General features: G+C 41.6%; 1 protein-coding gene across 2 annotated transcripts in view; it reads right to left on the reverse strand.

Annotated features, from left to right (window-relative positions):
• Positions 1-12,251, reverse strand: part of ATP6V1C2 (ATPase H+ transporting V1 subunit C2) — a 43,901-nt gene extending 31,650 nt beyond the window's left edge. Inside the window, exons 1-4 of one of the 2 annotated variants that reach the window (XM_073336015.2) lie at positions 12,079-12,251; positions 10,648-10,807; positions 8,881-8,948; positions 4,560-4,645 (exon numbers count right to left, since the gene is read on the reverse strand). In XM_073336015.2, the coding sequence (XP_073192116.1) occupies positions 4,560-4,645; positions 8,881-8,948; positions 10,648-10,776 (283 nt within the window). In that variant the 5' untranslated portion in view covers positions 10,777-10,807; positions 12,079-12,251. The remainder of the gene's footprint in view (positions 1-4,559; positions 4,646-8,880; positions 8,949-10,647; positions 10,808-12,078) is intronic. The other variant, XM_078852063.1, reaches the window with a different exon arrangement.
• Between the last annotated feature and the right edge of the window lie 2,000 nt (positions 12,252-14,251).

Raw genomic sequence — 14,251 nt, forward strand, 5'->3', positions numbered from 1 at the left:
CTAACTGAAACCTGGTTTCTAGGCAAGGTGTGCCTGAATACAACATGGAGCTACTTGCAACTAATGATGTAGAAATTGCTCATGAAAACACATGGAAGACAGAAGTTCCAAGAAGACTTTACCAACCCCCTCCCTGGGGCAAACAAGCCAAAACACTCAAAACATTAAATTCAGAGTTCTCTTTACCTTGGGCACGCCACATCACATGGTCCCTGCCCAGATATCTAACCTGGCCCCCTTCTGTGTTCTCTGCTGCTCCATCATCTCTGAACCTGCCAGTGATGCCAAGGATCCCCCTTTTCTGCTCCTTTTTTATGTCTGGAATGCCCCTCCCCCAATACCTATTCACCAAAGCACCTTCCTTCCCACATTCAGATGCCTCTTAAAACTCATTTCTGACAGCTTTCCTAGAGAAGGAGGTCAGGTAACATGCACACAAACTGAATTGCCTTCCTGAGGAAATGCATGCTCTTATTATTGTAGCTTATGGGTTCCAGCCATATGCTATGGAGTATGATAAAATAGCCTCAAGGGTCTCTCTGTGGCAACAGAAGTGAACACTCTGTGTGACTTTTCCTCACTGGGTTAACTGACTTCAAAATCATCTTAGAGCTGGTACAACGCCAATGAAAGCTGGTTACTGTAAACCTGCAAGTCTGTTAGCCAGTCAAGAGCGTTTGGAAGAAAGTCGGCATTTGAGCAGCAGGAGAGAAAATAGTATCCAGCTTGATACTATTGGTCAGAAGAAAGAGATGAGCACTGGTAGTCACCCACATAGTCTGTGAATGATCTGACGGTGTCAATCAGCCTAGTTTGGATAGTAAATAGATGTAGCAAATTCTACACAAGCTTCCACAAGCATTTGTTCAAACTTCACAGTCACTCTGACCCTTTTTATGTCTGCATTTCACTCACACTAGTACTTCCAAAGTGACCTTTAAGTCTTTCCAAAGTTGTTGTGCAACAGTACTCGGAGCTGGGATAATTTGAGGTGGGACGCTGCTTGACACAACAGGGACACACTATTCCCCAAACCCCTCACCAGAGCTACTAAATGAGCCAAACAATCTACCACACCTTTGCAGCTGGGACAGCACACACTGATTTTGTGTGTCCCAGGCAATCAATGCTCTGTCCCTGTAGTGTGCTAATTGTAGTAGGAATGGCACTCCAGGCAAGCCTTTGTTTCCTCTTATGGGTCATACATTACCCCTTCTAAAACTGATTAAGCTGCTATTCATCCCTGAGATTCAAAGCTCCAGAGCTTCTGCAAGCCCCTCCTCCTGATCATGAATTACATTTATCCACCTAGGAAGTAAACAGAATATCAATACCATCACAAACTTTCAATACAAAATACCAGATATTTACAGAAAACTGTAAAGAATCTATCCAAAGGTAAGAGAAAGATCCTCAAAAAATTGCATTAATTCAAATACTAAAAATCCTTGAGGAAAATCACTGCTAGTAGTAGTAAATATTCATATTATGGTAGCACCTGAGGTCTGACCTAGGATTAGGGGCTTCATTGTGCTGGGTACAATGTACAAACAAAGAAAAGAGACATTTCCTGCCCTGAAGTGCTTACAATCCAGCTGCTGTTGGCACTCCAAGAGCCAAAAGACAGGCTATAAGATAAATCCTACAAGGAAATTATTGAAATTATTATCCTTCAAGACTGTGAATTAGTCACTCAGCTGTAATAATTTTATTCCACACTGTTTAATTCTTCAAAATGTATATGTATTTCCACCCCTGTTTTATCCCCTCTTGCTGTTCCTATGAGTTTTGATCTCCTTCTACTATAGAACATAATTTGTAAAGCTGGCATAACTCCACTGAATTTCAAGTCACCTTGAATCAATGTTGCTATAAATGACAGCAGATTTGGGCCTAGCACCTTTGGAAAAGTTTTATTTTCACTCCCTAGCTTTTGAAGTTCGTATAATTATGCCGCAAGAAGGCATTTCCTGCTGTTGTGATGGGCTAGTGTTCCTGGTAGCATATTCATTTTGCTTTTTATAAAAGGCGTACCCCACCTGCCCAACACTAACTGGCTCCTGCCCTAATGAAGTCTGCATATGTCTGTTGGCTAACCTAAAAAGGCAGTGTGTTGTGCTATTCCCAGTCCTCCCTGCTTGAATGTAGACAAGACACTGTCATGTAGACACACATGCCATTTTGATAGTTTAGTCTCCTGAGGGCTGAAATACTTCGGTTTAATTCTGGGTTGGTGTGGAGATGGCTGGATGGTGTTTTGTCACCTATGATTTACAGGAAATCAGACTAGATGATCTGGTGGCCCCTTCTGGCCTTAAACTCTCTGAATTCAGAAAGTCTGGGCCATATTTCCGTCAATCACACACATGATCCAGCTGAAATCAATGGGATTGCATGGGTGTAACTGAAGAGAGAATTTGACCCAGTATGGTCAAGTGGGCTGAAAATGGGAGTAGGAAGCAGGAGCTCAAGTGTTATAGTATTGATGCTGACTTGCTCTGTGGCCTTGGGCAAGTCCTTAATTTTGGGGTGTCCGTTTCTTCCACTGTGAAGTGGGGATAATATTTATCTCAGATGGTGTCAAGAGGATTAGTTAGCTGGCGTCTATGCATGACATCCTAATGTATAAGGAGAACTCTTTAGTGTACAAAAATCTGACTCCATTTTCAAGACGCAATAGTCTTTGAAAGGCTGAAGTACTCCTAGCCTGAGTTTAAGAAAGAAATGAATTATCTTAATCATCAGAACTTAAACGTTTGTAACAAATATTGCACAGCCAACTCATTCCCACATTTGTCTGTTGTGCATGCAGAGTTGTTAGAAGAGGAGAGGAAAAGGGCAAAATGAGGAAATAAAAGAAGACAATGGGTTAAACCTGTTGTTATCTAAGTCATAGGGATATCGTGATCGAGCTATGAGGTTGTTACTTGAGAAATCCCTCGTAACCTGATCACTGTATCCCTACAACCAGACTGAGAGACCCATCATTTGCATTAACACACTCAAGTGCATGCTTGTAAAAACACAGCAACAATCAATACTCAACATACTCTTTAGACACTTCATTTTATTCTTCAGTCCTGAAACATAATAAGTGGGATTATTAAACTTTCAGAATTCGACTCATCAGATGCAGATTTATTATATGCAAGAGGAGCTTTTCTAAAAGAGAAACCCCAACACTGTTCCTACAGGGTTTGGAAAGCAAACAATGCAAACAGTCAACGCTAAACTACTTGTTTAAAATTGGAACACACAGAGTATGACTGCCAAAGTATTCCTCTGGTATCTAAGGATTTCTCGCTACAGGTCTGTGGTAGCCTAAGAAAACATGAGGAGAACAGACATTTCTAAACAGCTGAGACACTCATAGGCTAATGATATGAGCACAAGACTGGGAGCTAGAAGCTCTTAAACATTAATTCCAGTTTTGGCATAGACTCTCCCTGTGGCCTTGGGCATGGCCTGTAACCTTAATTTCTCCTTCTGTAAAATGTGAATGATGCTTACTGCAGAGGTACAATGAGGAGTGGTCATTGTAATATTTGTAAAGTGCTTTGAGAATGAAGAGCACTGTATGGAGTACAAATGCTGCTGGCTAGGGCAGAATTGCACAGGGAAGATTGAAGGGAACACACTCCAAACAGGAGCAGCATGTGTGTGTATCCAGCTACCACACAGCCACTGACTGCTGCACTGGAGTTGGTCCTGCTCTGTAATTGGCAGACTAGTACCCTGGCCACACACTGTGTCCTCAAGAGAACATCTCAAAACACTTTCAGCACTATAGCAAGTTCATGCCCTGGAAAAAGCCCCTCATCTGCTCTCTCTTCCTGTACAGAATAAAGCAGGATTTTTGCCCTATGTATCAAGCAGGAACACCATTATTCTAAGTTATTGGTACAGAAAACTGCTTAAAGTACTGCTTACCCCTGAAGTATTGAGACTACTGTATTATACAAATACAATGTCCGCTGTCCTGCTACCCAGAACTGGCACTTAGTCTCCATTAGATGAAGTGACTTTTAATGGTCTGGCTCTGAGGCAGACTGACGTGTCCACTTATGATATCAGGTAGGTAAAGCTGTAGTTACCAGAGAGTTCCTCCTTTCTCTGTATTGTAGTGGAGAATGAGAGGCATATATGCCTTTGCTAACTGATGTCACAAACTAGCATTCCAGTCAGACAGTCAATCAGAACAAATTAAGGCTCAGTGGTCCATACATTTTCAAAACCACACAGCCCATGAGGGGTCATGAGTCAGACAATGACGCCTACCTTCTTTTCTATTCCCCTCCCCAGGCTGATAAAAGTTCTCTCTTAAATGAAAAATGGACACTGGACAATGGAAAGGGGAAGTGAAACTGAAATAAACTGGAAAAAGCTTGTATTAACATCGGTGGAAGTAGGACCAGGGTTAAGATCTGTTTTAGAAAATTTAGAGAATTTCCTGCATCTCCCCCACAAAAAAGACAGATGTCTTAATGCTACTTGTTCAAATTCTAACGTAGATACAGAAAGCATCAATGAATAAAAACATTCATATTCACAGCACCTACCTCCATTGGCCAGAAGATTCTCCTGGACTTTATCTTTCGAGTCCTCCATAACCTCTCCTATGTACTGTGCTACTTTCTTTATTACGCTTATGTGTAACAAGAGAAGCTTTTGTTAGTGACAGAATCTAATTGAAGATAAAACAGTTACAACAATTATCTGATTAACAAGGAGGTACTTGTTCAACATATTTCTGAGGCAAGGCTTTTAATTTGTAATTCAAATGATGATGAACAAAAGACCTATGGCATATTGCATAACTACACTGTTTATTTCTAAATACACTGTATTCTGTAAATACTCTCTAGTCGAGGCTATAATCTGGCCCCATTCAAACCTATGGGAATCTTGCAATTGATTTCTTTGGGATTAGGATTTGACCTCATGTGCATCTACTACACTTCATAACACCGATGCATAAAGACTTAATCCTAGAAAAATGTATGTGTGCATAAAATTCCAAGGATGGTCAAGGGATTGTCTTCTAAATATTGAGTATTCCAAAGTAACTGTGGTTGAAATAAAAAAAGTAATGCAAATGTGCAACTAGAACAAAAATAAATCAGTTTCATAGGATGCTAAATCAAGTTCTGTAGTTCACTAAGATTTAAAAAGCTTCCTAAGGACAAAACCAAAATCCTACTGTACAGCAAAGGTGCACCCCCTATGTATTATCCCACAGAGGGACGGGCCTAACTGCCCCTCTCCTGCAGAAATATCCATGGGAGGTAGCTGGGGGAGTGCAGAATTCCCCGTACAGAGTTTCCTCCAAATTTTACTTCTGTTGGGGATTTCCCGCACCCCACCCCTTCACTTGCCTCCTTGCAGAAAAAGCAGCAAGTCCAGCCTCCTAAACTGGAAAGTTCAACAAGATATGCAGGGATCTGGAGACTTACTGGCTACAAAGAACCATCTTGCTGAGGCCTTGTGCCAGTGGTCCAGTTCCTTGAACCCCCTACTGTCTTCTCCAGCTCACTAGCAACACAGCTATTTCCTCTAGTCTAGGTTTCTTCCCTCTGGCTCCTTGAGAGAGATGGCAGCACTTGGCTCCTCACCACTCCTTTGCTGGGCATTGGTGTCATACTCTCCTGGGCTCCACTGCCAAGGAGAAAACTGAAGCAAAATATGCTTCAATTAAGCCTCTTATTTGAGTAATAAGAATCAGAACCTATGAACTGTGTTCTCTCAAAATAACCATCTTGTAGTCTATTATAATGGTCTAGAACAGCGGTTCTCAAACTGTGGGTTGGAACCCCAAAGTGGGTCATGACCCCTTTTTAATAGGGTCACTAGCTCTGGCGTTAGATTTGCTGGGGCCCAGGGCTAAAGCCAAAGCTCAATCCCCGCCACTCAGGACCAGAGCTCAAGCCTGAGGGCTTCAGCTCTGGGTGGCGGGGCTCAAGTTACAGGCCCCCTGCATGGGGCTGAAGCCGTTGGGCTTAGGCTTTGCCTTTGCCCCACCTGCCCAGGGTGGCAGTGCTCAGGCTTCAGTCCACCCTCTCAGGGTCATGTAATAATTTTTGTTGTCAGAAGGGGGTCGCGGTGAAATGAAGTTTGAGAACCCCTGAACTCGAAGAATCAAATATGTTGCATGTGAAAGAAGTTTGCAATGTTATCACCTAAAGAAAACTACCCAGCACTGGATTTGTAGGCAACAAATGCATTAAACAGCAGTTAGTAGATAGACCCAGAGGATACTAATGGAAAGGTTAGAGCAGTGGAAATGGTATGTGATCTGCAGCTCCTTTTCAATTGATGTGGATGAAATATTATGAGAACTGAACAGTGCAGAGGGGTGTGGGGGAGATAGGTGATAGGGACAGGACAGGGGTCAATGTCAGGATCTCTCTCAGGAACCAATTCTGAAAAGGTGTTGAACACCCTCAACAGTCTTTGAAACCAGTGGATGTGAATGTGTTCAGACCCTTACAGAGTGGTCCATGGAACAAAAATGCTGGTGAATCCCTGAGTAAAGGCATGTATCGGGAGTGAGCAATCAGAAAGTAACAGAGCCTAACACTGCCTTCCAGTGACATGGAAAAACACTCTGTCTTGCTGTGTAAATAAATAATAAAAGTATGTGGAAACAAGAGACCCTGAAAACTCTTGCCCCTTCTCTGCTGTCCTAGTGAGAAGTAGTGCTGACAGGTTTGTGCTGCCTCGCTTTAACCAGCATTTCTTGCATTTGTTTATCTAACAACAGTTCAGCAGGGAGCTCCTTTCAATGAGCAGGAATGTAAATGTCCAGTTCATTTTCATAGCCTGTCACTAATAACCAACTGTACATTGTTTACTTCTACTGAGGCAAGTGTGCTTGGTACATTAACCCTTGGATTACACAATCTAGTCTCAAAAACCTACCGGACTATTTATATAGTGAATAAAACATATGCTTTTTTTTTTTTTTTTTTTGGTATTTCACTGTGCTAAGGCCTTACCACAATTGTATCCACTGATATCTTTCTCTGCTCATCCTTTGCTTTGATATTGTACATATCTGTCTTATATTTAAACCAGTTTAATTCTTTGGTACTGCTTAGCACCACTGACAAGCAGGAGTTTTACAAAACAGATATACTGAGGCCTTGCCCCAAAGACCTTATAATATAAGGGCCTGATCCTGATCCCTTTGCTGATGATGGATATCACGTTACTTCACAAGTGGGACTGCTGAAGTCAATGGGACCATTTGTGGAGTCAGGTGCGACTTGATAAGGGATCAGAATCTGGAGCTAAGTTAAGACAAGGAAAACACAAGGAGATGACAAACAAAGGGAAGGGCTGGGGGAGGGATGAGGACACCTTGTATTTCTACACACACTGAAATACTCCAGTGCACAGCCCAAGCTCTAAGAGCCTGACTCTTAACAAGTACTGAGCACTCACTCTAGTTGATGGGAGCTGTGCATACTCAGCATCTCTGAAAATCAGGACCTAAGTGCTTTTGACAAACATTCAAACCCAAACCATGTAGTAACTTTGCCACTGGCTCACTTGGATAAGTGGTACCCTATTGTTACAGCTGGTGACTACAAAGTGAAAACCATCTTCCCCATTTCTTGCCCACTCTTCACCCCACACCACTGTGGACATTGACGGCTGTGACTAGGTTTTCAAAGATTCTGGGGAGAAAATCTGACTCCCTCTGCCACCACAGGAATGGCGGGTGAGGACTGATCATTGAACTAAGCATGAAATAGCTTCTGCTTTGCGAAAAGGCTGGAGAAGCAGCCATAAGAAGTGCAACTGCATGTGCACCATATAATGATTAAAAGCAATGGTCCACATTCAGCCCTGCTGTAACTCCACTGAAGTCGAGAATTACACCAGGAATCAGTTTGCTCTAATGGGCTTAATCCTGATGTAGCTGTAAGAAGCCCTCATATCCCCTCACAGGTAGCCCTGCATACAGCTTCAGCTGCTGGACAAAATCCCTTCAGGCGGCAAATATATATCTGGGCTAGGAAAACAGCCTGAAGAGGGTTAGCATGACTAGCCCATAAGTGAGCATGTGTGTATTCCGCTGCCACCGCCAGAACCATGACTATGAGCAATGTGTGTTGCCAAAAGAAAGGAGCAAAGAACACCCAAAAGCAGGTTGTGCTGGCTCAGCATGTGAAGTCTTGCCCTGTGCTACAGAATGCCTTGTAATGAGGCAACCTCTCTGCTCCCTTCATGATGCATGCAGCCCTCTGTGTGCAAGTGTGATTTGGCCCAAAGGTCAGACCTTAGAGCGGTCACTCATTCATTAAGGTGAGTCCCAATGAGATCAGCATGGCTCTTTGCTTCTGTACATGTTGCTCCTCTGCGGAAATAAGGGCTCAACAATCTGACCAGTGTTGGCATGGCAGGAGTTGAGGAATGTGAATTAGACTCCTGGAAAACTCAAACTTCTTGCTTAGACAAACCTTCCCCTGAAAAATCCTGCCTCTTACCGGGGAGGGAATAGAGTCTTTTGAGAAATCCTTTATTCATTGGAGCACCTGCTTTTAAAAACCTCCTACATTTCTCATTGGAGCTTCCTTCCTAGTACTATAGCCTTAATCAGGGTTACCTTTCAAACAAATTCTGCACAAGGACCCCAGTCCTGCTGCTCTTACTTGGACAAAACTGCCACTGACTTCAGTGGGCCTGTTGGTTAAGGAATGTAGAATCTGGCCCCTTATTTGTGGTGACCCACTATAGGCTAGCCAAACCTATCAACTTTAGTTGAGTTCTAGAACCAGGTTTAGACAAGTCAGGGTAGATGAACACAAGGACACTGTGTCCTGTGAAAACAACGTCCGTTTCTCATTTGTATGCAGTAAATAACATCTATTTTACCTTTCAGCAGAGCTATCAAGTTTTCCCAACTCATCTGAGAGACCAACAAGAGCATCCAATGTCCCCACCTGTGCAAAGGACCATAAATAAGTTAAATGTACACAAGCCTGTGCAAGGCGTATGCTTTAAAAGCTTTATCAGCACCGACTTCTCTTTAGCAATTATAAAACCAGCAAACTTAGTAGAACTTTGTTCGCTTAATGGAAAATAGCAGCAGGTGCTCTTTTTAGATTTTGGGACTATAAAGCGCATTATGATAAATGGAAAAAATACATACATTAGTCTCATGATCATGCACTGATGTCCTCCTTCCTATTTTTCATTCCTGAATCATCACATAGAATAGGCTGGACATTTCACTAATAAAATACTGTATTTTTGTAAGCATTTAAGAGACTAACACATACACACAGGAACAAACTTGGTGTGGGAGGAGGAACAGTATTTATACTAAAGAAATGCTTTTGAGCAATGCTTGTCTGTTTTCTTTGCTATTACTGAAGATCGTGTCTTTCTCCAAGCCCAGCTTCTCCTTTTTGTATGATTCCACACTATAGTCATAATCTTATGTTTATGACATCACAGTCTGTTGCTCAATCTATTATTGTAATGTTGCCAAATCATCATGATGGACTTTACTGCAGGGTCATACCAAGAGAGAAGAAGGGTTGAGTGGAAGAAAATGCTACGGAGTGTAATTAGCAAAAATATGGTAATCAAAGTAATAGGGCTACATCTTCAGTTGATGTATATCAGCCTAGCTCCCCTGGTTTCAAAGGAGATCTACTAACTTACACCAACTAATCTCCTTTGAAGCCAAGGGAGCTATGCTAATTTACACCAGCTGAAGATGTTGCTCATAGTAGGTAACTATATATTTGGAAAGCTGGCCCCAGTCTAAAAGCCCTGTGTTGCACAAACTGTTTTTCATTTCAGTGTTTTAACAGCCAGAAGGCCAGACTCTGATCTCCACTACATCAGTAGAAATCTGGAGTAACTCAATTTGTAGATGGTTAGTGGTTCCTCTGGATTTAGGGCTGGATTCTCAGATGTTCTGAGATTCTCCTTCAAAATGCTGCACATCGTCAACTTGGATTGTTCCCTCAAAAAATCTGTTCCTAAATCTAGTGTAACTCCATTGACTTTAATGGAGTGACTGGAACTGCTGGAACTGAGATCAAAATAAGACTCAGAGCTTTAAAAATAAGGATGAATAATGGACTGAAATTTGAAGTGTAATCATCTATCTATCTATGAGAGATTTAGCTCATTATCATATCTAAATGTGCACACCTTGGTGTACAACTCTTTGTTTCCTCAGAGCAACATTTATCATACAGACTCTATTTTCTTCTTCGTCAAGTTTCTCATTAACACACTCCTGGGTATCCATATATCTAACTACTCCCATTGCATTAGTGAGCCTATTGTGTGTAATGGTTTACTACCTTGAAGCGCATGGGTAAACGGTGAGCAGAGTGCAACAGAGATCAACCAGCATGTGTAGAGTTTTAATTGTCTAGCCACCCCTGGCATGTACCACTCCTTGCTGACATCCTCTCAGTAAAGTAAAATGTATGCAGGCAACCTCAGAAGACCCATTTCTTTTTTCTCTCCTGATCATCTCTGTCTCAGATCCATTTTCATTGGACTCCCTGCATAACTCTCTTCCATTTCCCAATATATGTACCCCATAAAGAAAAAGAAAGATTTCCCTGTTTGTGTTCGTTATGCCACCCAAACCCTATCCTCTCTTTCTGCTTTTACCTTGAGGTCTGGGATGAGGAATTTATTGTTGCTGGACAGGTTGGCTTTGGATGTCACTGTGTTCATTCTCTCCAGGGCTTGCAGATTTACTTTATCCCCCGGTGCAGAAATTAACCAGAACTCCGACATGCTTTTTAGCCTCTCTCTTCACTCCTGATTACTATAGCCACAAATAACAAGACAAGCAAAGGTTACTGTATTTCCCCTGTGAACTGAATCCAGATAGAATGAAGCACTATATAGATACAGAGAATATCCAGACTAACTTAATAAATAAGTTAAAGAACATTGTAGCTCCCTCAGTTTGAAACCTAAATTGAATGTGACCTTCTCCTGAATGTCATGAAAAGGCAGCAGAAGTTCCTCCTCCCCCAGAGTTGTTTCATCTGGTTTCTGGAGAGGAGGTTTTTGTAAAAATAAATCTCCATGATAGCACACCATCCTCTATCAGATTTAAGGCACTGATCCTGCTCCCATTGCAGCCAATGAAAAACTCCCACTGGCTTCAGCATCTATGGGGCAGGGAAGGAAGAGTGAACCTTTTGTAGGTCGCAAAAATCCAAATGTAATATGTGTTTCTGTTTGTTAAACACAGTCTCTTAAAAAACTTTAGTACCATGGTGGTCGTGTAGAAAAGGAAAAGTAGACTGTAAAATAAATTAAAAAATCCTTTTCTGAACTTTCAGGCAGTCAGAAAATGCCACTACCATAGTGATCAATTTCCACAATTCTATTACTTATATACAGAGAAGAGAGTTGGGGGAAACCACACTAATTGGTCTCAAATCTACAGCGTAAAGAACACGTCAGTAAATACAATATATTTAGCAACTAATAATGCAAACTGCAGAAAAAAATAGAGAGATGAATGAGAAAGTACATTATTAAACAGTTCAGAGTAAAGGAACAGCTGGAGTGGATGGGAAGAAAATTTCCCTCTCTGTCACACAGAGATTGCTGATTTTTTTCTTCTTCATAAAAATATCTCAAAAGACCCTTCAAATAGCATTTCCTGCAGTGGACTTCATGATTTAGGTTTCTTTGCCCATTTTCACAGGTTGTCCTAGGAGGGACATAACTAGTTTGATCATTTAGGGCTTAATCATGAATTATTTGCATGCACATACACAGCTCCTTGGGAATTTGGGGAGCATAAGAAATGCATAATCAGCGCTTAGAGTATAAACTCCTTGAGGCACAGTCAACATTTACTTATATGTTCTGTACAGAGCCTAGAACACTGTGGTAATTACTAATAAAATATAACTGTTGTCATTTGCCTCACATTTAAGATTCTGAGACAAGGCACTAGAGAGACCCCAGTTACCCAACACATTAAATCACTTAAAAATGACATAAAAGACCCAGGGCATAAATCGTTTCCCCAGCTCACACACAGACACTATCGTTCAGTTGCTTTGTTTCTCTTACCTTGTGCTGGATGGAAGTTTTCATTCCATGAGAGAAGAGGCTCCGATGCTCTGAGCCCCTGCTGGTGAGAACGGTGGCTTGGTCTGGACTAGCTACTCTGTGCAGCTTGCAAGGGAGTGAAGAGTTTCAGGCGTAGTGCCAGACACTGCTTCCTGCAACTGAGTATGTTCCAGCGATCTGAGCGTGCTCAATAACATCTTCTGAAGGCACTGCCCTAGCTGTACCTTCTTTGCTATCAGAATGGGAAGGGAAGGATGGGGAGAACTTTTGCAGGGAGGAATAACCAGGTGGAAGGAGGGGTAGGAGAGGGACAGACAGGCAGAACTGGGGACCTGATGACAGAGGTGAGCCCCTGGAAAAGTGGCAGAAGGGGAAACCGCACGAAAGGAGACTTGATTCAGTGAAATATTTTACACATACAAAATCCCAGAATCTTTCATAATTCTCATATGTTTTTGGTGTTTAGAAGAATTCCTTGTCAGCTTCCATAGCTGCAACATGTCTACATATAATCTCATGGCAAATCACAAATTTCTTATCTGATGTTCTGATTGCCCGCATACTACTCTATTCCTTGGTCCCCACACTTAATGTAGTTTCACTCCTAAAGTGTGCTTATTTTAAAAATGGCATTTTTATGACTTACTGTCCTGAACTAAAGTAAATGATGTGCTAACATTGTGCTACTTAAATTATTGTTCAAATAGCAAATCACCAGATATTAACATGCTAGTAGCTAAGCACTCGCATCTTTAAGTGTTTTTTTATGTTAATACTTCCTATGTTCTGACTTTGTTATTTTATAACTTTTTTTCTACATTTATTTATTTCTGTTCTACAGCACAAGTTTATTTTTTGCTGGGTTTCCTGCATTGCTGTCATGATTTTTTTTTCATTCCCTTGGTCCACTCATGAAGACTGCCTTTCTTAACTGTTATTTTGCCTTTCTCTTACCTGTTTTTTCACATCAGCACTTGTAGAACTTATTCTTCAAATATTCAGTAAGAGCACTACACTACCATATCTGAGGAACTGTCCCAGGCTGAGCTGTCAATAGAGAAGGTTATGGAACAAATTGATAAATTAAACAGTAATAAAAGTCACCAGGACCAGATACTATTCACCCAAGTTCTGAAGGAACTCAAATCTGGAATTGTAGAACTACTAACTGTGATATGTAACCTGTTGCTTAAATCAGTCTCCACATACCAGATGACTTGTGGACATATAATGTAATGTTAATTTTTAAAAAATGCTCCAGAGGTGATCCTGGCAATTACAGGCCAGTAAACCTAACTTCAATACTAGGCAAATTGGTTGAAACTATAGTAAAGAACAGAATTATCAGACATATAGATGAACACAATATGTTGGGGAAGAATCACTGTGGCTTTTGAAAAGGGAAATCATGCCCCACCAATCTATCAGAACTCTTTAAGGGGCTTAACAAACATAGACAAGGTGTACTTGGACTTTCAGAAAGCCTTTGACAAGGTCCTTCCACCAAGGGCAAGCAAAATAAGCACTCATGGATAAGAGGAAAAGTCCTCTCATGGATCAGTAAAAGATAAGAAACAACGGGTAAGAATAAATTATCAGTTTTCACATGGAGAGAGGTAAATAGTGGGGTTCCCCCAAGGATAAGTTCATGGAGGATAGGTCCATCAATGGCTATTAGCCAGGATGGGTAGGGATGGTGTCCCTAGCCTCTGTTTGCCAGAAGCTGGGAATGAGCTACAAGGGATGGATCACTTGATGATTACCTGTTCTGTTCATTTCCTCTGGAGCACCTCGCACTGGCCACTGTTGGAAGACAGGATACTGGGCTAGATGGACCTTTGGTCTGACCCAATAGGGCCATTCTTATGTTCTAGATTCGATCATGGAGGATAGCTCCATCAATGGCTATTGGTCAAGATGGTCAGGGATACAACCCCATGCTCTGGGTGTCCCTAAACCTCTGATTGCCAGAAGCTGGACCTGGACAACTGGGGATGACTCAGTTGATGAATTGCCCTGTTCTGTTCATTCCCGCTGAAACACCTGTCACTGGCCACTGTCAAAAGATGGACCATTGGTCTGAACCAGTGTGGTCATTCTTATGTGCTTAGTCCTGGTCTACATTCACAGTTTTTGTACTGGTATAAATTTTTTGGTTAGGGGTGTGATTTTT

Source organism: Lepidochelys kempii, chromosome 3 (assembly GCF_965140285.1).
Source record: "Lepidochelys kempii isolate rLepKem1 chromosome 3, rLepKem1.hap1, whole genome shotgun sequence".
Classification (NCBI taxonomy): Eukaryota; Metazoa; Chordata; order Testudines; family Cheloniidae; genus Lepidochelys; species Lepidochelys kempii.